The sequence below is a fragment of the Chenopodium album genome, chromosome 5 (genome assembly GCF_948465745.1).
Source record: "Chenopodium album chromosome 5, dcCheAlbu1.1, whole genome shotgun sequence".
In the NCBI taxonomy this organism is placed as follows: Eukaryota; Viridiplantae; Streptophyta; class Magnoliopsida; order Caryophyllales; family Amaranthaceae; genus Chenopodium; species Chenopodium album.
This window is the reverse complement of record NC_137838.1, coordinates 71,240,905-71,266,975: the sequence shown is the minus strand read 5'-3', so window position 1 is coordinate 71,266,975 and position 26,071 is coordinate 71,240,905. Positions and strand designations below refer to the sequence as shown.

Here is a 26,071-nt window from a genome sequence, read left to right as displayed (position 1 = left end):
AACAGGTTCTTAGCGGTTCGGTTCCTTTTCGGAACACTTCAAAACGGTTCGGACTCACCGGTTCGGGTCGGTTTTTGACAGCTTTACATGTTGTCCCTTTGTGTTTTAATAATACTATAGATGAATTTTGCCTCCATTCAACTAATAAATAATGATTTCGCTCCTCCCCTCCAGTTAAGTGGGTCTAATGGTTTAGAAATTCATGCTTAGATCCACCTCCTAAAACACTGTCACAGAGTCTGGAGCCTTTAACTTGTCGGGCTGAGCAACTGATATTTACTTTGTCAATAGATATTGTGCCTCGTCTATTGATATTCTCTCAATAGACGAGACACAATTGTGTTCAGAAACAAAATCTGCGTTGCAGCTCCTAATAATGATCAAAATACCGAGACAAGCTATGAAAAACTAATTGATTCCGATATAACAACTTCTCTTTACTGAATTTCCCAGGTAAATTTATTTTCTTTACAAGAAAGTAAAGCTAGAATGCTTCTAAACTTACAGTGTAACATACATTATATGTTGCAGATTCAGAACTTTTTAGCTTCTATCATTTCAGATCATTACATTACATTACGTATATAACTAAAAATGAAAAGAAAAAAGGAGGGGTGGACATAAAGCACCAACGGAATCTACAAAGACCAAACTTCGCGGAGAAGCTCATACCTTGAGTTCCCTCCGCAGCCTGTTGGCTCCATAGATTTCAGACCTGCATTCCCATTTTGCATTGTACGAGGTGATGATTGCTCGATGAAGGATGTTAGTGGGGAATCTAGATCGTCTAATTCTTCATCACTCATATAACCTTTCTTCTGTACCATAGATGCATTCCTTTCAATTTGAGGTTTCCCTCCTGCCTCAGCTACTTTCTCTGAAACTTCACCCGATGATGGAGGGAAATATGAAACAACAGGAGCTGCATATGGGAAGCTTCCAAAAGCATCTCCAGCTATTTTCCGCTCAACGAAACTCTGCACAGACAAATTGTAATAGGTGATTTAGATACTAAGTTGTTTTTCAATACAAAATCTTCAAACAGCACTCCATCCAATTTTAATGAAGAGGCTTAGCTTTCCCTGGCATTTAAGAATACAATTATTATGGTAGTAAATAGTTGTTGTATTCTGACTCTATTGTTTAAGATATCTCGGATCATCCAATGTTGTCTACTAAAAAGAAACGGAAGGAATTTTACCTCAGCGTTCAGTGCCTCCAAGACTTCTCCAGGAACTGGATCTGGACAAAACTCATCTGGAGTGAAGTAGCACAATATCCGTTTAATAACATCCAGATTAACTGAAGGGCATACCTGCAGAAGTAAGATAAATCAGATTTGATGAACAAATAATACTAGGTGGTATGAATGTCATGTAGTATGTCATAACTCATAAGTGTACTGAAATTGTACCTCATTCCTAATTGAACGGTCCATAAGCATATCTTTCGGAAGCATCAAGAGATCACTCAATTCATTAAGGAGGAAAAAACACTTAGTTTGTGTAGTTTGGGGATCATCATTGTAGGTTTCAGCATCATCGTCTAGGACAGAGTCCGTCTCCATGCCAAGCTGATTAGAAAACCACATAGACCAATTGCCAACCTGAAAAAATAATAAATTTGCCAAATATTTACCACAACTAGAGAATTTTCTCAAAAATAATACTAAAGGTCTGTTCTCATTGAATGAACTGAGCTTAACTGAAATGAATAATTTATGAGAGAAAGAAATTAGAAACTGACTGAACTGAACTGAACTTATTAGAGCTGAACTAAACTAAACTGAAATGAAATGAAAATAATCTGATCAGAACAGAGCCTAAGTAGGTGCAAAATCTTTCTAGGATGAACAATTGACATTCTAGTAAGTTGTATTGAATTAATTTACTTGTTCAGAAAAATAACAGAAACTAATGCTATCATCTCTAAGCCATTGTACGAAATCAAATACGAATTAATGCTCACTTTTGGAAATAAGTATACTGTTAGAATTTTAGGTCAAACTTGAGAAATATTATAAAAAGACACATTAGTCCTTTTTTTTAAATAGATAAGTTTCATTGAAAGAAAATAAATTTTGGTGCTTAGAGATAATATTCAAGTATTAATCATTATCATACACAATTACACATTGTTAAAAAAAATACAAAAAAAAAAAATAAAATAAAATTGTGAGCACAGAAATCAATCCCGAAACATGACTTTTTCCAACTGGCAGAAGTAAAAATAAGAGTTAAATGTGAAGCATACAGTATTCTTTAGTTGTGCACCAGCGCCAAAGCTGAAATCTCCTGCTGGAATTGGTAGAACTCTTGAGTCTACTATAGGATCTGAAACTGGATCAGTGGGAATCTGATGTGCAGATTCCCTTAATATGGCATTGAACATAGCCACATCTAACCTTCCAACACATTGTTCCATCACCTATTCAAGAATTCAAGAACAAAATCTTGCTTAGTAAACAAAAACGTTTAAATATAAGAACACAAGAATATATCTCATGAGATGCACTAAAGGAGAAGAAACAAAGCAACAAGCAAAAAAGATGCTGCATTAATCACATACCATCCTTGCCAATACTGGCAGACAACCACATTCATGCCCTGCAGCACGAACAGGACAAAGCCTCTCGAAAGCACCCTGGAATGCATTTCTCCACAGTTCAATGGAGAAAGTTCCTTGCTGCTGATCTCCCAAGGAGGGACCTAACAATTTTCCTATTTTCTTTTGGCTGATCAGGTCCTCAACAGGCGTTTGCATATTTGGCGTTAGTGCCTAAAGGAAAAAAGAAAATGAAATTCGGGAAAACATTAAATTACTGCAAACTGTCCCATAAGCTAGAAAAGAAAATATAATTCTGAAACTAATTGCACATGCGAAATATACTCGTGAATCCAGAACTTTAAAAAGCTAAGCCAATAGTTTAACTACCTGCCACCACACTGACTCGACAACCCTAGAGAAGATCCACGACTCTATTTTTTCTAAAGCAGAAGTGAATGTACTAGTCTCTTCCCAATCTTCAAACAGCTGGGTAGTCTTATTTACTTGATTCCCATTAGTATGTCCTTTCAATTTCAAAGAGAAAGCATTTCCCTCGCTACTTTTTCTACTACCATTTGATGCACCAAACCTTGCTGGGCTTGTTTGGCTAGAGATGCCAAATACTTGTGAGATAATTTCTCTCAGAACAACAGTATTTGAGAGCCAAAAGGTTAACCTTGAGCATCATAAATGAAAATTTTCATCAGAATACAAGTTAACACAATATATAAATGACAAACAAAATATCCTCAATTACGCAGAGAATCCACATTTCAGCACTCACCTTGCAACATCATTTCCGCAAGTTCTGCTAACCAAAATAAGCCCTGAAACAGTATTTTTAGCAATAGTTGCTCTCTTACTTCTAGTCCAATGTTTGCATGCATGTATATAAAGCCTAGAAAGACGTCGAGCAGGTGTATGTACTTTGTGAGCGGAGCTCCCATGCTCTGGTATCACAGAATAGAGCGATACTTCAAGAGCAGCAACCACTCTAAGCTCATCCTCTAATTTCTCAATCCTATTTTCCATGACATCAGCTTTCTGTTTCAAGGCAGCTCTTTGCTGCTCTGAGTATGCATTACCTTCAGGCCCAACAGTATCATCATCACTTCTTATACTTTTTATGTCACTTGAGGCCTCATCAAATATTTCTTGGTTTGTTTCCTCAATAGGCTTATCCTCAGTTCCTTCAGAACATTCAGATGATGAATCTTTTGGAGCTACTTTAGAGCCACCGGATTTCATGGTCTCTCTTGGTGAGGAACGAGCTTGTTTTATACCTGAGTTACTCTTTTCATGAGTAACCCTTGCCTTTGATACACCCTTGTTCGCAATTTTCTTGGAAACATTTGTAGCTCCTATTTTCACATCATCAGCAGCCTGGATATCATCCTGAGAAGATGTTGAGCCTTTTAAAGATTCATAATCAGAATCATCTCCCTTCTTACCCAACTCACTAGAACAATCCTCTAGATCGTCATCCTTGTCTCCAGTCATGGTATCCTGCTCTTTAGGACCTTGACCTGCATCCCCTGACCTGTATGCATCATCCACATAATGTATAACCACGTTTTCATAAACTTCAGGGGCCTCTGCACCCACATTTGTATCACTTAAAGCACTATTAGACGCTGGCTTGGCACGTGAAGCCTTAGATTGAGATTCTTTTGCATTTGATGGTTTACGGACATTCTCTTGAACCGGTCTACTCTCTCTTCTAGGTGTTCTCACAGATGGTTTAGTTTGAACGTTTTTTTGAACCTTTTTCTTCTCTGCCTCCCTCATATTGTATCACCTTACCTCACTCGTTCAGTAGTATATACAGAAATATTGTGCAATCAAAATATGACTTATAAGATCCTTGGAAACAGAAGGGTAATTCCAGACACAAAAGAAGGTTTTGCACCTTTAATGTAGATTATCAGGCAAGTCTTCCAGCACAAGTCAGGTCTATATTTAATCTGCAAAAGAGGTATAACTTATGATCAGCCAACAAACTCAGAAGGTTGAATAAAAGGCATAAAATGCACCAACTAAATATTCACATACTATCAATTAATAGACGTGATGATAGGACATAATATCATCAAGACAAAGGAATCACATAGAAGAAAAAAAAACAACATACATGTAAGTCAGAAATTTCATAACACAATGTGAGAGCTGTGAAGCTGTGCATGTTCAAAATGAGCATTATACACGACCGATTTCTAAAAATAGCAAAGAGAATACACTCAACAAACTTCGGAACGCTACGTTGTCAAAAAAGAAATTTGATAAAGGTGGAGGTAAACCAAATGAATCCAACCACAGAAGATGAAAAATAGAAAAGGACAAACATATGTGGTCTTATGGAACAACTTCTTCTAGTCCCCCACAAAAGGGAATGTATTCTTCAAAACAATATCAAACTTTTACCACATTCAAAACAAGACATGAGATATACAAAGTACAAACTACATGTGATTCAAGCCCCTTGATTCAATTCCTACAAAGTGCATAGCAAGATTGCAATAAAAGTAACTATCAAGTTTCGACATCATGACTCGAAAAAGGGACTACTCGATGAACTACTATACTTTTCAAATAATGTACTTATGAATGATGATAGGTAAGCAAAGATTAGCACCATTGGACTAAACCTCCATCGCGCCTCGAATTAGTGATGCATTTGCTAAGTATTATACTCTTGAATAACTTCTGAACAATTATTTTGCCCCAAAAAGATTAAAACAAAGAAAAAGCAAAAGTACCATAAAAATTCTCTTAATAATTAAATCCTAATTTTTTAATTTAAATCAAAAAAAAAAAAAAGAAAAAAGATTGTAGTATGAAGAACATGATTTTGTTTTTAATAAAAAAATCATAATCAAAAGTAAAAAAGGAAACTTCATCAAATCTGGAAAGCGATTGGTCTCTAGATGCAGAGTGATATTTTAATTGCCATTTGAACTACCAAAAAAAAAAAAAAAAAAAAAAAAAAGAAATGACGACAACAACAACCGACGACTATGAAACTACACTAACCAGTTTGAATTAACACTTCAACAACCAAAAATTTAATGTTTTCATACTCAAATGTAGAATTGCTTAATCTAGTAACTAAGAAGATGAACAATTCATTAAATGCATTGCAATTTGTTGAGATCATGTATGATTTTTGAGTATACGATACCATTTGAACTTTGTTCTATTCGACTTATTTTGACTAAACGTAATTAGGAGTCGATAGTGTAAACTTGAAAGCCAAACATACAAACATGATCTATTCTAAAAAAGCAGGGGAAATAAATAAACCCAAAGCATGAAAACATTGAATCAAACTCATTACAATCATACAATAAAAAAAAATAAATGAACAATTTACCAGAATTCAAAATGAGAAGTGAGAAAACCAAAGAAGATCAACCCAAATGGCCAAAAAAAATTTGTTTCACCTAAAAAAACACAAATTTATACCAAAAAAAACACACCCAACAACAAGAAATGAAAGTGAAAGGTATCAGATTAAGACATATAATTAAGCAAAAAATAATGAAGAAAACGTAAAATTCAAGAATTATACAAGAACCCAGTAAAATAGAAGCAGGTTGAAGAGTAGTCAAATCAAGAACAGATAGAAAAAGCGACAATACAACAATGATAGAAATAAAAGGATGAAGAAAATTACAGTATAAATTTAATTTAAGGGGGGGGGGGGGGGGGGGGTCACTTTCTAAAAACAGGAAAGAGAAATAATTGGGATTAGCAGCATTTATGGTTTTAAGTACCTCGATTTGAGTGAGTGAGAAAGAAGAAAGAAAGAAAGAAAGAGAGCACGTTTTCCTTGAAACTTCTGGGTTTGAAAGAAAGTTACTAAAATTGACTGTATAAGAAGAAGAAGAATGCAGTAAAAATGGAAGTTGTGGGATTATTATTAAAAAGTGTAACTGAATTTTTAAGAGAGAGAATTAGTGGGGGCCGAGGAGGTTACAATTGGATATTCATGGAGGTGTGGCCGGGAAATGGGTGTCGGTGTGGGAATATATTATTGTCTATTCTCCCTTTTGTTGCCCCTTCTTCTATATCTTTTCGGGGCGGTAATTAAAGATGGTTGTGGATTGTGTTGGGGTGATGTCGTGTTGGGTTTATGTGTTTTGGGAATATTTAGGTGTGGTTCAAGAGTCGTGTGTCAGGCTTGGCCATGCCAACATTGGCTCAAGTTAAGGTGAAACCGTGGAAATGAGCCACATTACAAGTTTGTTGGAAATGAGCCACATTACAAGTCTATTACAGTATGAGAGATATGTTGGTGGGTCATAGACCATGCATACATTTCATTTTAAAAAATTTGGCACGAGCATGATGGGTTGGCCTGCATTTTTTACTTCTTATTCTTTTACTAATTTACCAAAAAAAATATATAAATTGTTAAGTGGTTCACTGTACATAGAATGTAGGACAAGTTGTGCATGAGTTATTTTATAAAAGATTGGTATTACATGACTATTTTTTGGCTTGTTCTAAGCACAACTCTCTTAAGCAATAGGGACGATGGCATGATGCATGGCCCTACACGCCATGACCCATGCCCATCTTTAGTCCAAGCCCATGTGTCACTGTTTAGTAGTTTTTTAGTTGTGACTTGTCATGCATCTCTTAAAAAAGGTAGCTTAGGCTTGATCCACAGCTCTATATGCACACTAACGTGCTCGTGTCAAGCTTATAACTTGCGCATAGCATGCCTAATTAAGTCAAATTTCACTATTCTTTGCATCATCCCGATCCTATATGATTATATGAATGATTTAATTTGAACCCTCCACAAAAATTAAATGTAATGATTTGTGGCATCTACCATGCCAATAACTAATTTATATTATTACTATAGATTTACTCCATATGAACAAAGGATCAACCATGCAAAATCTATACACCCAAGCTCCAAGAAGTCATAACAAAGTGTCTCATCAAACACAATAATTCATTAGCAAATGTTATTCACTTTAGAATGATCCGGCCGACCAACCATGCATTGATGCACAATCTATGAATCCAATTATCCAATTTGTCACCTCACCTCACCTCATGATTTGCTATATATAAACCGTCTCAATTTCTCAAATTAAGGCCCCATTAATACACTTGAAAATCTCATAATACTTCTACCTCAATTCTCTATATTCTACTAACCTCCGTTTTTTTTATTAGTTGACACGTATTTCTTTTTATGAAGTTTTTTTTAGTTGACACGTTTTCTTTTTGGATAAATTTTATACCTTGTTTTTTAAGTGTACCCACTTGTTTTATCATTCTCTCTCACACTCTCTCCTCTCCTTAATATGTGTGCTTAAATTGAACGTGTCAATTAAATAAAAACGGAGGAAGTATTAAACTAATTATTATAATATTTGCTGCATGATTATTTTTAAATAACGAGTTATGACTGTTCTCTTTATCTTAACTCTTGCAATTACCCTGTCTAACTATTTGTAGTCCTTTTTGTTTTCCTTTGCTATTGTTTAAAAAAAAAAAAAAAACTCTTGCAATTACATTGGTTCCTCATATCATTTTGGTGTTACGTAATTTCCTTTCTTTAATATTATTTTTAGTTTTAAACAAAGTCTTACCATAGTGTGACCAGTCATTATAGGGGTTACTTCGCTAGTGTAATAGGGTTACTTGGTCAATATTATAGGAGTTACTCGGTTAGTGTTATAGGTATTATTTTGTTTTTTTTTTTTTTTTTTTTTTTTTATATAAATGGTTACATAGCGTGACCAATCACACACAAGACGGGCTATTTATTTCATGTTATTTACGTAAAAGCATGCAATTTTTAATGTTATCCTTTTAAAGTGAATTATTGCAAGTAATTAGTGAAAATTTATATACAATTATGTTAAACTTAGAGTTTCCACGAAACCTTGTATGCATAATTTTACTATTTATTTATGTTTTAGCAACAAACTGAAATGTTTTATGCATCACTTATTACTTATACTCAAGTAAGATCGATAAGGACATGTTTAAAATATCCTTTTGTTTTATGTGTAATAATGAACAAGAGAAGATTATTATAAGGTGTATAAGATTATATAGAGGGTCCATAATGTTTGACAACAACTACAACGTCGTTTTATTTTCTACAATCACCAACCTTAGTGAGCTGGTAGCAACTGTAGATTGTCATCACATATTTAATAGGCAACTGGGTGGTTAACGCCAAATTAAGTACTTTGACAACTTTAGGTTATACACTTATACTTAATAATGATTTTAGACTTTAAATATGTGCTTGTGTTCAACTAGTACAAGTATATATCATAAATGATTATAGATGCATGCCCCGATTTCCATGGTATTAATGAAGGAACCTAGTACGTTTTCAATTAATGAACAAATAGGTTTGAACGTTGGAGTTGCGACTTAAAAAAAAAAATTGGATGTACAAGAAATGTTAACCATATTACACCAGAGATGATCATGGTTGAATTTCGGCCAAAAGTTTGACTTACACGACAAGAAATGGCCCTTTCACCAACAGCCAAAAACTATTTTTAGGCGAGGATATTGCCTAAGTTCAATAAGGACAAAGCTTCATTCGCATGAAGGTTAAAGTTGTCTAAAAATGTATTATATATTTATAATTTCGTATCAAAATCTTAATATATAATTGAAAGTTAGTCAAGTCAGATACGTGTTTTATGGGAAGAAATAATATGCCCAAACCTAAAACATGAGGTGAAATTAGTAGTATAACTTTACTCAAAGTTGCCTTTGCAAGCATGATAGCTAGTTGTATAAAAGGTTACATTGAATGAAAATACACTAAACACCAATGTCAAGATATAAGTGATTTAAAAAGAGGTTGAAGCTAAGTAAGGTTAGGCCTAGTAATTCAGTCCGGATCATGTTGTTTGTTTATTGTCAAATATCTTTAATATTGTATTAGTAATGTTAGATGTTTGCAAGATACATTTAATGTTGTTGTAGTTTCTTATAAAAAAACCAAATTCAATCACATGCAATTATATTGCCATACTTGAACTAATTTTGATTAAAGCAACTTAATTATATTTTGGTTAATGGAATATAGTCTAAGTTATTATAGTAGAAACAAATGAAAATTGCACATATTCTCAATCAGAAAACGCATATAGACTTGTCCTATTGCTTGCTACGGCAGAGACAGAAATCACGCACCGAATCAATTCTCTCATAATTCTCCCAAATTCTTGGTCAACTCTTTTAAAGGGAAATCAAAATGTATGTTAAAGAAAATCTAAGATATAAAGAGAGAATTCACCGACACACTTACACACCGACGAATTGTGAAGTTAGTAGGAAATAGTAATACAAAATAATTGTTGAATTATTGAGATTATTATGCTTACTAAATTAATTAACTCTAAAAAAACATTGTTCATGATTTGTTGTGTTGGCTGTCATGATCAATTGTCCCATTACATGGTGGCAATGCAAATCCTACATTGGATACTACTAATTTCTTAATATTTTACTATGGAGTAGTTTCTTACTTACATATTGCATTATATTCCGTACTAATCTTTTGGATGTGGAAATACTATGGAAATAATAATGCATTGAAGAACCACTTTGTAACCATTTGACCATGTCACACTAAAGTGTCTAGTGAGTTAGACTTATTTAGGCTCTGTTTACTTCACCTTACAAAAAATAAAATATTTAGTATAAATATTTTTAGTTCAGCAAAAATAATTTCAGTTTAGCAGCAAAGAAAATTTCAGCTCAGCAAAAATATTTTCAATTCCGTAAAAATAATTTCAGCTTAATAAAAATAAGTTAAGTTCAGTAAAAATAAGTTAAGTTCAGTAAAAATCAATAACTTTAGTTCACTAAAAATCATCAGTACCTTCATTTTAGTAAAAAAATATCACAGATAATCCGTAAAATTAATTTTAGTTCAATAAAAATAATTTAAGTTCAACAAAATTAATTTTAGTTTAGTAAAAATAATTTTAGTTTAGCAAAAATAAGTTCAGTTCAGTAAAAATAATTTCATTTCAGCAAAATTAAGGTGAAGTGAAAGGGGCCTTAGTTCAGCTTAAATAAAAAAAAACAGTTCAGTAAAAATAATTTCAATTCAATAAAAAAAAAAAAATTTCATTTCAGTAAAAATAAGGTGAATTGAACAAAGCCTTATAATGAAATGCAACTATGCAAGTAATAATGAGCACAAAAAAAAAAATAAAATAATGATAACGAGTCATATGTAGACCGAATTCTTGTGGATTTAGATTCATATTCTATACATTGAACTTGAATTAGAATTTTGATTAAAGGAACCAATAATTATAAAGCTAATGGCGTGTTCGGCGTTAGCTATTGAGTAGCTTTCAGATAGTTTTTAGTGGTTTGACCAAGTCAAGCCACTACTTCACAAAAAATGTGAGTGCTCGGTAAAGTAGTGGTTAGGGTAGCTTTTAGTGGTGGAGGTAGCTTTTATGAAAAGTTAAAAAGATTAGCTTTTGAAATTAGAGGTAGCTTTTGAGGTAGCTATTGAAAATTTAATCTATAGTTTTAAAAATAAAATATTGATTTTTATATGTAACAGCTGGTCAACCGCTCATTTACCGAACACTCATATCTAAATTATTTGTCTTCACAGCTAACAGCTTGTTGATAGCTAACAGCTACCTACACAACTAACAGTTACCTCCACAACTACAACTACCTTCACAACTATATTTTGCCGAACACGCCCTAATCCACGGTTTAATTTGGATCTGAACATACAGATCTTGAAAGCATAGTCCTTGAAAATACAATCTTATATGATCTTATCATCCTTAAACTTTATTTTATTCAATAATTTATATGATCTTATCGTCCTTAAAATTTACTTCCTTTGTTTCATATACTTGCAACACATCTTTTTATCATACTATTTGAGAAAGTGATGATTAGACCAAGTAAATAGACAAATTAAGCTATGAAATTTAAGCCATAGTAACCTTTTTTCTTCTTTTTTTTCTTCTTTTTTTTTTTATTTTTTTATTTATTTTTTATTTTTTTTACACAAGCCATAGCAACTTGTCACTTTATTCTAATCGGTGGTAGAATTTTGTGAATTAATTTATCTATTTACCTAGTCTAAGGGTTTGTTCTCATTGACTGAACTCGGCTGAACTGAGCTGAACTGAACTGAACTGAACTGAACTGAAATGAATATTTTATAAGAGAAGAAAATTAGGAGCTGAACTGAATTTCAACGTAAGAGAACAGACCCTAATTAATATCTCCCTTAAAATGAGTGTCAAAGGGATGTGTAGTATATAAGAACGAAGGAAGTAGTTACTAAACTTGCTTAATTAACTTGGGCAACTTAAATTCATTCGCGGATGTGATTTGAATTGAATACTAAACGTTAAACTCAAATTGGGGGTGTTTGAATAGCTTTTTGCTTGGCTTTTGTAGTTTGATCAAACAACCAAAAAATATGTCTACTTGTTTGTTTTTTGCTATTTCAGCAGCCAATAGCAAAAGGCCAATATGAATAGATTTTACTAGTGAATTTGGCTTGTTAGCCCACTTTTTCACTAATAAATAATAATACAAGTAATTTTGCTAAACACTTTTATAAAATAACTGACTTCAACTTAAAAAGTCAATCCATACAGCAACCAACAGCCAAAAGCCAGAAGCGAACTGACGGTTGCCAAACAACCCCATTTTCTAAATCTTGTTTACCCTCAAATTAACTTACTTTTTATTATGAAGTTATGACAAAATATTAGTTTAATGGGTAGAAGTCCCTTAACGTAAAAGAGTAAAGCAAAGTCAATTCCAATTTCCAAGCAAGTTCATATTCATGTTACACTATCATATTATGATTCACATATTCACATGCTCTGGACGTGCGAACAACTAGCAAATCTTTTTATGAAACAATTTGAAATGCACCCCAAACGCACACACCATCAAGTGCAACATCACGTGATTTTTTTTTCTGACAGCCCATACAATGTTATCCAGAAAAGGAGAGATGTCAATCCATTTTCTTTGAATTGGAAATAAACAATTTATTTTTGGACGCCTTTACTCCATCCATCCATTTCTGTATACTCTATACCAACTACCAAGTATTGTAATCTAATTCTCTATAACCCTGTTTGGTAGTAAACTTATTGGGGGTATATTAGCTTATTTGATTAACTTTAGCTGATTGACTAGTCAAACAAGCTAATACAAGTGTTTGGTAATAAGCTTATTGAAAGGGCTTATTCCACTAAATAAGCTCTTTTTAAAAAAGCTCATTTTAGGAGCTTTTTCAATTAGCTTATTCATTAATTATTGTGAAATGACACTTATAACTGATGAGTGTCATTTATGGCACTCATAGGGTAATCTTTTAGGATGATTTCATCTTCCTTTTTATGCTTTCTTATCTTATTTTTGGTCCTTTTTCCTTTAATTCCTTTCTTTCTTTCTTTCCTTGTGTTTTTCGTGTTTTCTTCGTGTTTTCCTTTTATTTGGTTCTTTTTCCTTTTTATTCCTTTTCGTTGTTTGTTCCTGTAGGTACCTAGGATTTGTCTTTGCAAGGGAATCAAGATGGGCTATATTAACTAAGCAAGGAGGAAATAATCGGCTTGGAGAGGGCTCAGAGAGGGCATGGAGAGGGCATCAAGCCCTGCCAGTCTGTCGCGGGCGCGGGTACTGAAGGCCGCGGGCGCGGGCTCATATGCACCAAATTGGCAGATTTCGACCAGGAACTCTCCGCGGGCTTGCCGCGGACGCGGGTAGTTTGGAGAGCCCGCTCGTACCAGAGAGACCGCGACCCTCTGATCACCCTTTGGAGCAGGGGATTCGCCGCGGGCGCGAGTGCTTTTGTTGCGAGCGCGGGTGTTGCCCAGAAAGCCCGCGGAGTTTTTAATGGGTTCCGTACCCATTTTTCCGCGGGCGCGGGAATCCCGTTTTTCTTCTTTGCCTATAAATACACTTGTAATTCCTTTTTGAAGATAACTTTTAGATAATTTTCATTAGCTTAATTTTAGAGAGAGAAGTTAGAGAGAAGTTCTTGGTATTGGATTTGTATTTCAACATTGGATCAATTGTGCTTGGATTTCTTCATTTTCAATCATTAATGTTAGTAAGATTTTCTTCTTCTAGTTCATCTCTTACTTAATTGATTTAGTTTCATCTTTGATTGTTTGTATTGCTTGGATTTGAATTGGATATTGTAGTTGATATTGCTTTCTCTTGATTTTGATTTAGAATGATGATCAATGCTAATTCTAGTGATTTGTTCTTGAGTTACACCATGATTAGTGAGTAGATTAGTTGCTAGGGAGAAGGGGAAGCATGCTTGATTGATAATTTGTGCTAGTTGATGATCTTTGATTGATTGAATTGTTGCAATTAAATTGGTTGACATAGTTTTGCATGTGATTAATTAAATTAGGAATGATCAACCTATGAGATTAATCTAGATTTCATTGCATTTCTTAATGACATGACCCATCAATTTGAGAATTGCTTTAATTGATTGAGTTTGATTGTGAATTTCCTTAATTAGCCATTCATAGTGACCCCTAGTTTGGCCTCTAGGAGATAGCTTTTGAACTCTCTTGATTGCTACCATTGTTTGTCCTTTGCAATGCTTGAATCAAACGAAGAAATTGTCGATTAGCACGATTATTGAATTAGCATGTGGAACTAATATCCCTAACATTTAGCTTATTGAATTACTTGATTAGTCTAATTTTGCTATCATAACACCAACCATTTTCTCACTTCAATCTCCGAAATAGCTTGATTTAGGCTAAAGATAACACCAACTAACTCCTTTGGGTTCGACCCTATACTTACCTATACTTGTTTTAGGTTGGTTTAGGATTTTATAAATAGTGTTTGATTTTGGGATAGGCAATTAACGACTAGTTTATTCCTCTATCAATAACCTCATTTAATTTAAAATCCTATCTAAACTACCTACCCCACAATTAGCTTATTGGTCATTTCACATACTCAATCACCTTTAAGCTATCAGCTATTTACCAAACACTTTTATATAATCAGTTAATACAATAAGTTAGTCAAATCAGTTAATAAAATCAGCTAGTCAAAATCAGCTAACTCAATCAGATTCAGCTTTCAGCTTTCAGATTTCTCCCAAACATGGCCTATAGTCTATACGAAGTATCTCATTTATTTTATTGTATTTTGATAAGTGACATTTATGTCACTCCTAGGGGTAGTGTTTAGGTCATTTTCGTGTTTATTTTCCCTTATTTTTCCTTTTATTCTCTTGTTTTCTCTTTAATAAAGTTTCTAGTTTATTTTGGTAATTTTGGTGTGTTTTAGTTTATTTTCTTTATTTTATTAGTTTTAGTCTATTTTCCTATTTTATTTTTATTTTATTTGCTTGCGTAGTTTTAATTATTTTTAGTTTAGTTTTATGTCTCTTATTTTATATTTTATTTTATTTATTTCTATTTTATTTATTTTATTTTATTTGTCGTAGTTTTGTTTTATTTCGTCCTTTGTTTATTTTCATTTTATTTTATTCTTTGTCCCAATTCTCTCCTCAATCTTGCTCGTGTTTGTAGGTGTGTTCGAGGTTCAAGGCATACGCTACAAATATTCAAATGGAGTGAGTCTCGGGTTTGCCCTGCTACTTGATGTTGCCCCTTAACATTCACCCCACGTTTAACCTTATCCTCCACCACACCAAAACACAGCACTCTTCCCCTGCTTCACCCCGCAACAACACCAACAACCCACTGCACCAGCCACCTAGCAGCGCAACCAACACCACAACAGCCCCTCAGCCAACTTCCCCTGCTTCACCCCGCAACAACACCAACAACCCACTGCACCAGCCACCTAGCAGCGCACACAACACCATTCACCACCAGTCCAACTTCCAGCACACACAACCAAACACCACACACTACCAATCCGCACCAACACCCCGTAACAGCCACCATCACAATTCCCTCTTCTTCCACTCACACGCATCTGACCACCAACTACAACCCCGCAAACACCACATGACACACACCGGCACCACCAGCCGCAACAGCGCACACCACACACCACCACTCACCTCCATTTCCCCTGCTCCAATTCGCACCATCACCCCACAACAGCAGCCGCACCACCACAGCCCAAACCAAACCAAAAGCACCGCAATCAACCTCCCTCAACCAATTACAACAGCCAACACCTAGCAGCCCAAAACAGTCCCTGCCGCATCTCCTCCACTTCTCCAATTAAGCAACCAAATCGCCCACCATTGCATCACAAATCAGAGCAAATAGAAAATTAATCAAGTTCGAGCATACCGTTGGTGGTTCGACCGAACTTCGAGTCAGAGACTTTGGGGGTTTTGTTATTCAAAGAGGAGTGGTCGAACATACCCATGGTTCGACCGAACCAACCCCGTAGTTCGGTCGAACCAACCACCGGTTCGATCGAACCATTTCACGAGACTCGCACATGGTTTTTAAAGAGGGTCGAACGACCTCGATTTGATGATGATGGTTAATGAACGGTGGTGATGAGATGCGCTTCAATGGAGTTCAAACTTGAAGCAGTCAATGTGAAGGAGAAGAAGAAAGAAAAAAACGTCGGATTGTTTTTCTTGCTTTTGGGATTTAATTTTGTTTTTCTTTTATTTTTATTTCTTTTCCTTTTCCTTTTCTTATTTCTTTTATCTTTTATTTCTTTTCTATTTTATTTCCTTTTTATTTTCCTTTTCTTTCTTTATTTTATTTTCCTTCTTTTATTTTTCTTACTTTGGCTAGCTTAGTATAAATACCCAATTTTGGGGTAATTAGAAAAAACATTGAAGAACTATCTATTCTTCTCTCTAATTAGTTTTTAGGTTAGGTTAGGATTAGTCTTTATTGGTAGAGAGAGAAAGTGAGGTTTTCTTCATTAATGAACTTGGATTTTGAAGAAGGAGCTTGTTCAATCCTTTGTAGATCTTCATCTTCAATTAATGAGCAATTTCTTACTCTCTCTCCTCTATTTTTATTTGTTTTATTGTGATTATTATTTTAGTTTTTGGTATTGCTTGTTAATCATGTTTATCCTTGATTGTTTGTTAATTAATCTTGTTATTAACATGATTAGTGAGTAACTTCCCCATTAAGGGGATGGTTGTGGTGTAGTTGGACCTTGAGCATGTTCTAGGGTTTAGAATTGATTTATTTGTGATTAAAGTCTTTATATGCTTGATATTCTTTAATCTTCTTGCAAGTGCACATTGTTGGTTGATTAAAGGTGAATCTTTGCTAACAAGAAACGGAAGTTGACTTAGTTAAGGTTCATTACTATCGATTGTTATTTAATAGTACCTCCTAGTATATGGTTTTAATGTGGAAACATAGAGGCTATGTTAGGAGAAGCCAATTGACCCCGGAAGGCGGCTAGATTGGATCCTTTATTTCGATATTCGAGCATGTTTAGTTCATAATTAATTCAATTTCTATGCCTTTGTTTATGTTCAAGTGAATGCTATACCTAAACCATTTCCCTTAATGTTTTATTTCTTGTTTTAGCATTTTTAGACTTTAGTTTATTTATCTCCTATTCCGGACTAGCTTAATTGTCGATAACATTTGGTGGTGTTTACCGTTCTCTGTGGTTCGACCCCTATGCTTGCCTTATACTCGTATTAGGTTTGTTTAGGTTGTATAAATTGTATTTGATCTAGGGATAGACAATTGACGACGCGTTTATTCCCTTGTCATATTTTTTAAAGCAAGGAGAAGGACCATGATCGTACCTTAACTTTTACGATTTGTTAGGTTAGGTATTTGTGGGTCAGACACTTTAAAAATGAGGAGGGAAGCCGGGAAGGGTAAGAGATTCTCACCTTGAAAGTGTCTTTAGTGGGGATTGAATTTCAAACCTTAAGGTTGTAAGGTACAATCCTTACTACTAGACCAAACTTATCTTGATATTTGTTTGCTGAATTGCTATTACTAGGAGTATAATATATTGAAATGTGTATTCGTACTATCTACTTTTTTCTATTTACTACTTTTATGGATTATTGATTTATACTATGTAGTTTATAGTGCCAAAATAAGGAAAGATAAACAAGAAGTGTTACGAAAAAAAACAAGAAGTGTTTTATAGCTAAATATCCAATAAAATAAATATAGTCTCATACTAAAATAGAAGTGTTATGGTTTTTTTTTTTTTTTAATTTTTATTACACAATGTTACATGTATTTTAAATTAAATAGACAAAAGAGCCTAGTGTTGTACTCCGTAGCTAATCAAGAATGGAGAGGATATTAAAAATTATATTCCAAATTAGTCCTTGTTTAGTTCAACTTATTTGTACTTGTTTTAGAAAAAATAAGTCAGTTTAGAAAAAAGAATAAAAAATAAAAAAAGTTTATATCAAATCATCGTTTTATGTGCAATTTTTTATCATTAAATATCTTTAATTTTGTAATGAAAAAAATTTATGAAAATTGCATATTAATAAAATACACATTATTACGAATCTAACAAGATGTCACTTGAAATAATTTTGTTGATTATCGTACACTTAAGGTTAATGTTTGGTCAAATTAGAAAATAAGATCATATCAAATCAGATAAAACCAGATAAGATCAGATAAGTTCAAATAAATAAGGTGAACTAAACAGACTTATATTTAAAATATTTTACTGGATATTTTGATACACCTTCATCTTTCATGGTTTTTATTTGGGTGATAGCAATGTTGCTTGGAAAAGATTGGGACTAAATTTTGCATCAACTTTTGGTCACGAGTTTCTTTTAATATTTCTGTGTTTCTATTTGTGCATGTCATCAGAGTCATTAGTATAGTTGGTTGCTTGTATCTTTCACAACCTAAAGTAATCTGTATTTGTATGTTGTATTATTTTTCATATTACTAATTAGATTAATTTTTAAATTACCACAAAAAAAAATATAACCATTTTCGAACTAACCATCCATTTAATTTTTTTATTTTAAATTGCCGCCTCTTAAATTAAATAAATGCTCAGATTACCACTCATATAAAAAATCGGGTGGATTTTCCGTCTGTAGGCCCCACCTAACACTTATTTTGACTGTTTTTTTCCCGATTTTTCTCTTTGAAAACGCTCTCTAAACTTTAATTCACATTTTCTTCACCAAATTCTACCAAATTTCAAAGAGAAAATGTGAATTGAAGTTAGGAGAGCGTTTTTAAAGAGAAAAATCGGGGGGGGGGGGAATCAGTCAAAAGGGTCAAAATAAGCGTTAAGTGGGGCCCACAGACGAAAAATCCACCAAATGGGTGGTAATCTGTTAATTTAAGGGGTGGTAATTTAAAATAAAAAATTAAACGGGTGGTTAGTTCGAAAATAATGATTACATTTTTGGGTGGTAATTTAAAATTTTTCCTACTAATCAAATATTGTTAAATACATTACAATTACGTAATATATTGTTATTTTTGAATTAATGTATTGAATTCTAGGGTAGCAACATATCTACTTCGTATCATACATCCGAATGTATTTAAAAAGTATTCAAAATGTTCTAGGTATAGCCAAAATTTTGTCATAGGATTGTTGATGGAGTTTCGATGCCAGATGCAACAAAAGTCGAAACCAAGGGTTATATGGGTATTTACAAATTACAATTAGGATTTGTAGAATCTAAGTTTCAATCTTTCCAGAAAAGCATCAATTTGGCACATTGTCTTTGTTTTCTTTTTCAATTTCATTACTACTGTTAAATAATCATTGTTTATTTGAATGGCATAGGTCTTCTTGTATATTGCACGTTACAATTTCATGTAGCATAAGCATAACCATTGAATTTGCCTTAAAATTTAGATGTTTACAAAATTACAAATGGAGAATTGTTTTAGGCAACACTATCATAGGTTTACAGGCCATCTACGCATGTTTTAATGATCAAGAATAATGAATTTATGATGATTATACAGGTTGTCAATATCCAACTTCTTTAAGTTATTGATTATCAACTCCACTTAAATCAAGTTGCTCCAGCTAGCTACCACAAAACTTCGACCTGATGATACAACACGCTCGACCTTTGGTTCCTCTTCAGTTAGGTTGATTAGGGAACGCTACACGCAAGGCGGCTAGGGTGGTTTCGCATAGGGTTTGTAAAATAAATTCCTTCCGCCACTCTAAGATAGCATCGATTTCTTTCTAATTTGTTGCATATCGCTTGTGCCTTGATATATTTGGCATCATGGAAAGTTTTCCCATACCACTTATAAGGGACCACAATTTTACTCTTACATGTACTATTTTTAGTCTCACTAATCTGTCTCTGTCATCAACTCCTCCCAACAAAAACTTTAAGTAATCATATTTCAATAGAGCAATTTTAGAGAGACGGAGAGAACACTCCCTTAAATAGTCCATTGAGAGTTTGTTGGTTGCTTTATTATCCAACAAGTATTTTGCCAATAGGTTTTGATCATATTTAGATTATTCACTTCTCTAAAAAAACATATCATAACTTTTTCCATACTATAATGAGTATAATCTTCCTCCATTTCCACTTAACTCCCAACTGCCTGATCCAGTGTAACCACCTCCAAATCAAACAGCATTGGCCGCAGCCATCCTCAGAAGGCGGCTTAGAGCAGCCGGGTGAGGAGCTTGAAAGAAAGCTTACCTGCTAAGAGATGGTTGTAACTTGTAAGCTCTCTATGACAGAAACAAAGTGCTGCTACAGCATCTATGTGCAAGTGCAACCCTAAAAGAATATGAAGAGAAAAGTAACCCCGAAAAACTCCTCTACAATATGCTCAACTAACTGTTATTTTTCCACATTATCCCCCAAATTTTAAGAATCACATAACAGTCTTGGGCTTCTCTGGTTTTCTTTACACTACAAGTACAAACAACTCTCATCCAAGGACATTGGGACACAAACAGCTGATTGAAATGAGGCCCAGGCCAAGATTCACTTTAAAAAGGAGAGAAAATGCATAAAGACCTTAATATTTTTCTTCTGAGTATGGACTGAATGCAGCTCCTAATACCGCAGCAACATAACCTAAAAAGTTATGCTACTTAAAAAGCTCAGTTAAGGGTTGCGCAAAAGATTCAGTTTTGCAAGTAATAAAACTGACAATTGTTCAAGCACTCCCATAGACTTGCCATCGAGTAAATTGACACTCCTACAATATCTCAGCATTAGGATCAGTGACGAGTACTAGTCCTCAACCCCCTAATTTCCAGTCGATTAGAGTGCGAGGTTCAGTACAACACATTCAGATCTCCCAAATCAGTTTAAACTCTGGTAATATACATAATAGAAAGACACCCTGCAGCCTACCCATAACCCCCCCCCCCCCCCCCCCTCTCTCTCCACTCCTTAGCAACACCCAAAGTCAAAGAAATTGAGAGGAAAACAAAATTCATGAAAATTTTACAAAATAAAACTGCTCTATAGGCTCACTTCCCTCACCCTTTGTAAGCCAAAGAGGACAAAACCTTAGTATTTGATTAAAATACTTGTACATTGTAGCACTGAGGCTCTGTTTGGCACATCATTTCAAACTACCTATTGGTTATTCTAAAATCGGCATTTCTTTACTAACAGCTAGAAATTCCGTAAAACTACTTTATATGCTGCTGCTTGCATATCCCACCAAAATGGTAAAAAAAAAAAGGGGGCCAATAAGCATAAGCTTAAAAGCTCAAGCTACTTATCCCACTTTAAATCTTTAATGCATGGATTCATGGAGCAAATTAATAAGAAACCTTTTGAAACTAATCCAATAGAAAAAACAATAATAACACAAAACTTGAAGACATCTTGAAAGAGAATAGAGAGGGCAGAGAGTTAGTTAAATGAACAGGTAATATGGAATGGAGGAAGTAATCACCGATCACTCTCCTTTGAACATGATGATGAAATGCCACACTAGAAATAGGACTGCATACATAGCAGCAACTGCAAATTGAAAGGAGATCAAGAAAGTACAGGATAAAAATTCTATGTACACACATCTATAACAAATATTGATAGTGAAAAAGAGAGAACAAAATCAAAAGTCAGAAGTATCTATCTTCCATCAAATTGAAAGTAGACCAAGAAAGTACAGGATAAACATTCCATGTACATACTAACATACATGTCTACAACAAATCTTGACAGTGAAAAAAGATAACAAAATCAGAAGTCAGGAGTTGTCCATCGCACATTATAGTCAATATATGAACGTAAGGACGGTCAGTCTTTGCATTATAAGGACGCTGACACCAGGTAACTTGACCACAAGAATCAAGCCTTAAAAAGACAAGTTATATCTTAAACACACAACTCCCACAAAATTATTATTAAACCATAACGAGCCTCATCCATAGAAACTTATTTGAAAAGGGGCATCCCCTTACCTGAGCTGAACCCTTGTATTACAATGCCAATTGACCAGCTACCTCTCCTCCACAAGGCTACAAAGATATGAACATAGAAAATAATATCCCTCGAATCCTCCAATTATCTAAAGTGCTCAGCAAATGCCTTGATCTCTTTGGATCTTTCTGTAAATCTTCCATCATGATATAACCATCTACTTCACCTATAATAAAGTAATCCCAAAGCAAGTATATTGGCAACCCGCTTCACACTTGATTCCCTCATCTTTACCCCATAGTAAGTTGATACAAGCTTTAAAAAAGATTCAGCTAAATCTGGTAACCATCCCTGAACAAATTAGCAAACCCATCCTACACAGTACTACCTCATCTACTTGATTGTAAGTCAACAAATTATTACTATTAATAACTTAAGCCTTCCAAAATCATCCCAATAGTAAGCAGAAGATAGAATCAGGCAATGCTTCTGAAAACAATTATTTCGCAGGGTACCTTGAATCAAACAACAATTATTTAGCAAAGCGCCACTTAGGAAAGGCAATAAGCACATAGCCTAACCTAAACTATTTAATACTGGTACAAGATGACCAATATAATTTATCAAAACTCTAGACTACACTCTTGATTAAAGAAGGCATACCAAGCTGAGTTGAAAGATCTAAAGTAATCAAAAGGTTGCTTCAAATATCTAAACAAATAATTGACTGCACATTAACATTAACAACTCTAGGATAATTTCGTTCCAGTTCATCAGCAAAGGCATACATCTTCCATAAAAATTTGATTCGTTCATCTTTACCCTGTTATAAGTTGCTACAACCCTTAAACAGATTCAAATAAGTTAGTAACCATCCTAGAACAAAATTGGCAAACCCATAATACACTGAACTCCTTTATCTAGCTGAATGTAAGTCAATGGAAACATTAAACTACATAGCCTACTAAAATCATCCCAAAGTATGTCGAAATTAAAAATGGGCAGATCTTTCAAAAACAATGCATTAGCAAGGTAATTTGAACCGAAAAGCCTGCTAGTACTGTAGTAATAGATAAAAAACTTAAAACATTGGCAATAAAAAATGCCAGACAAAAAAGAAAAGGGCAAGGATTTCAATGTATATCACAAAATGCTTGACCCTCTTATGAGTCATACGCAGTTCAGAAGTGTTTGGAAAGACAAAAATATCAAAAATTAGCAAAGAACTTGTTAAGAAGGTCCACAGGCACATAGCCTAACCTTAAATATTTGATATTAGTACAGAATGACTGCCCTATTATCAAAATTATAAGACTGCACTATAAACTGAAGTAAGCCCTTCTATGCTAACCTGAGTTGAAATGTCCGTAGTAACCAAAAGGATGGAGAAATTAACAAATAGAACTACGAATACTTATAAATCTAAACAAATTGTGACTAGGCTTTAGCATCGATGATAATTCTAGTTCATCAACAATGCATACATCTTGTATAAACATGAAGTCCACAATAGGTAATTTGCTAGACCTAACCTCAATAACAGGATTTAAAAAGTCAAGTTCTATCTTAAAACACACAACTCCCATAAAATTATGAGTAAAGTAATGAAACCATAGTGAGCCTCATCCATAAAAAAGTACATCCATTTACCTAAACTGAGCCCTTGAAACACAATGCCACTTGACCAGCTACCTCTCCTCTACAAGTCAATAAAAATATGAAACAGAAAAATAATATTTCTCAAATTCTCAATAATCTAAAGTGCTCAATGATTTCCTTGAGCTTTTTGGCTTTTCCTGTAAATCTTCCACAATGATATAACCATCGACTTCATCTATGATCAAGTAATCCCATCATAAACATATCGGCAACCAATTTCATGCTAGATTCCCTCATCCGTACCTTATAATAAATTCCTAAAACCTTAAAACAGATTCAGCTAAAATCTAATAACCATTCCTGAAAAAAATTAGCAAACCCATCCTACACTATACTCCCTCATCTACCCGGTTGTAAGTTAATGGAAAAGCTATAATCTATTTAGTCTTCCAAAATCATCCCAACAATAAGCAGACAATAAACATGGGCATCATGCAAGGTATTAGGTACTTGACCCAAAGTCCCAAACACCTGCTAGATGAAAAAGTTTGAAACAACATAAAAATAAAAATAAAAATAAAAAATAAAAAATATCAGACAAAACAATTGTGTGGAATTCTCGTAGTATCACAACATCTTTAACCCTCCTATAAGAAACACATATTTGAGAAGTGTCTGGAATCTGGATAGATCACAATAGCATGAATTAGCAAACAACCACTTAGGAAGGTCCATAAGCACACTGCCTAACCTTAATCGACCAATATTCAATATAATGACAAATATTATGAGACTACACTCTTGAGTATACTATTAAAGCAGGCAATTTTATACCAAGCTGAGCTGAAAGACCTAAAGTAAGCAAAAGGATAGGAGAATTAACATAATGAACTACTCCTATAACCTAAATAATAGTTTACAACATTAGCATGGATGGCAATCCTACGAAGGTTTCGTTCTAGTTCAACAGCAAAGGCATACATCTTCCATAAACACAAGCTCACATGAACTATGCACGCAGCTACCGGTATCATCTAATCATACCCATGAACAATAATCGAATACTACTTCATTGATTCACATTCTTATTCTTATGTTCACTAATAATCGAGAATGATCAACTAGCAAGATTACAAATTCGCAACACTCGGAACCCATTAGCCCTAGCAAGAATCCAACATATTGAACAATTGCAACAAACCCACCATAAAAGCTCAGCAACAGTCAATCAATAATCAATCATTTTAAACAAACAACAACCAAACTAATCAAAACAAAACAAAAAATAATTGAAGAAAGGAAATCATTTTACCAAATATACTTTGGATAAAACTCCAAAATTAATAAAAGGGTCAATTGTTCAAAAACCCTTATTTTTCTTCATCAACTACAACCCCATTATATATCAACAGCAACAAAATTCAAACCAAAAAAAAAAGAAACCCTAAACATTATCCAACAATGAAACGAAATTGATAACAAAAGGGGCGTAAATTACTCAGAAGATTCAGAAACTTGCTGGGCCTGAAGACGTTCAAGGGCTTTCTGATGGGCCCAAGTCTCGAGGGTAAGATCGGGCTTAGCACTGAGCCCAACACCAAGGATGACGATGGTGAGGAAGCTGGTGACGTAGCAGGGCAATTCCCAATCTTCCCATTTACGAGATTGACCAGGTGGTGGAGGAGGGCGGTTGAAGAGGTAGCCGTTGGGTCGGTCTTGGTGACCTGGGCTGGTCCATCGGTCGAGCCCTCCGCCGCCGCGTGTTCGGAGGGTTTGGGTTAGCCTGGATCGGAGGGTTCCCGCGGCTGTGGCTAGGTATTTGGTGGCCACCATGGTTGTGTTGAGGAGAGAGAAAGAGAAAGGTGTGTGTTTAGTGAGATCGATCTATATTCTTGTTTTAGCGAGGTGTTGGTTCATTAAAATTCCTATACGACGTCGTTTGTTCTAAATAAAGGAAATTAGTAGAGTCAAAAACTTGCAAGATCTAGGAGAAAATACAAGTTCCTCAATACGAGAAACGTTGTACTTGTACTCCCTACGTTTTTTAAATGGATATATTTGTCTTTTCAGTCAAATGAGCATAGTTTTTTCGGTTTTTTCACCACATAGCCTTGACTTTTTTATTTATTCACCATATACCCCTGAGTTGTTATAAAAATTCACCATATACCTCTGATGACAACAAAATGAGTGGAATTTGATTAACTAAGCATCTACATCACCTTATATCTCTCCTTTGTCCAATCACTGAATCCACTCTAAATCTCAATAATCATATCCGTATAATGAATTTTGAGAATGAAAAAAAGAAATTTGGCGTGGTTTTAAAGGTGAGAAAAAGAAATGTGGGTGATTTCAGAGGTGGAGGAATGTATTAAGGGTAGTTTTGGGTCATAAGTAACCATAATAATTGACAAAAATAACAATAATTAGTCATCAAGGGTATATGATGTATTTTTGTGAAAACCTGAGAGTATATGGTGAATTTTATAAACTTCATGGGTATATGATGAATAAACAAAAAACTCAGGGGTATATGGTGAAAAACCCGTAGTTTTTTTTTTTTTTTTTTTGTGTCATCTATATACCTAGGGT

General features: G+C 34.2%; 2 protein-coding genes across 10 annotated transcripts; both read right to left on the bottom strand.

The window, feature by feature from the left end:
- Positions 1-412: 412 nt before the first annotated feature.
- Positions 413-6,507, bottom strand: LOC145632224 (uncharacterized). 9 transcript variants are annotated; one of them, XM_081684543.1, is made up of 9 exons: positions 6,321-6,501; positions 4,457-4,511; positions 3,332-4,087; positions 2,935-3,223; positions 2,569-2,778; positions 2,254-2,427; positions 1,415-1,606; positions 1,202-1,315; positions 413-977 (listed from the first exon to the last, which is right to left on the bottom strand). In XM_081684543.1, the coding sequence occupies exons 3-9, from the start codon at positions 4,045-4,047 to the stop codon at positions 639-641; spliced, it is 2,034 nt and encodes a 677-aa protein (XP_081540669.1). In that variant the 5' UTR covers positions 4,048-4,087; positions 4,457-4,511; positions 6,321-6,501; the 3' UTR covers positions 413-638. The 9 variants fall into 9 exon arrangements, with proteins under 9 accessions (XP_081540669.1, XP_081540666.1, XP_081540667.1 ...); XM_081684540.1 differs by lacking the exon at positions 6,321-6,501 and adding an exon at positions 5,918-6,179; XM_081684541.1 differs by lacking the exon at positions 6,321-6,501 and adding an exon at positions 6,116-6,155.
- Positions 6,508-24,970: 18,463 nt separating this feature from the next.
- Positions 24,971-25,309, bottom strand: LOC145633100 (uncharacterized). Its single transcript, XM_081685392.1, has one exon. The coding sequence runs from the start codon at positions 25,307-25,309 to the stop codon at positions 24,971-24,973; it is 339 nt and encodes a 112-aa protein (XP_081541518.1).
- Positions 25,310-26,071: the final 762 nt, after the last annotated feature.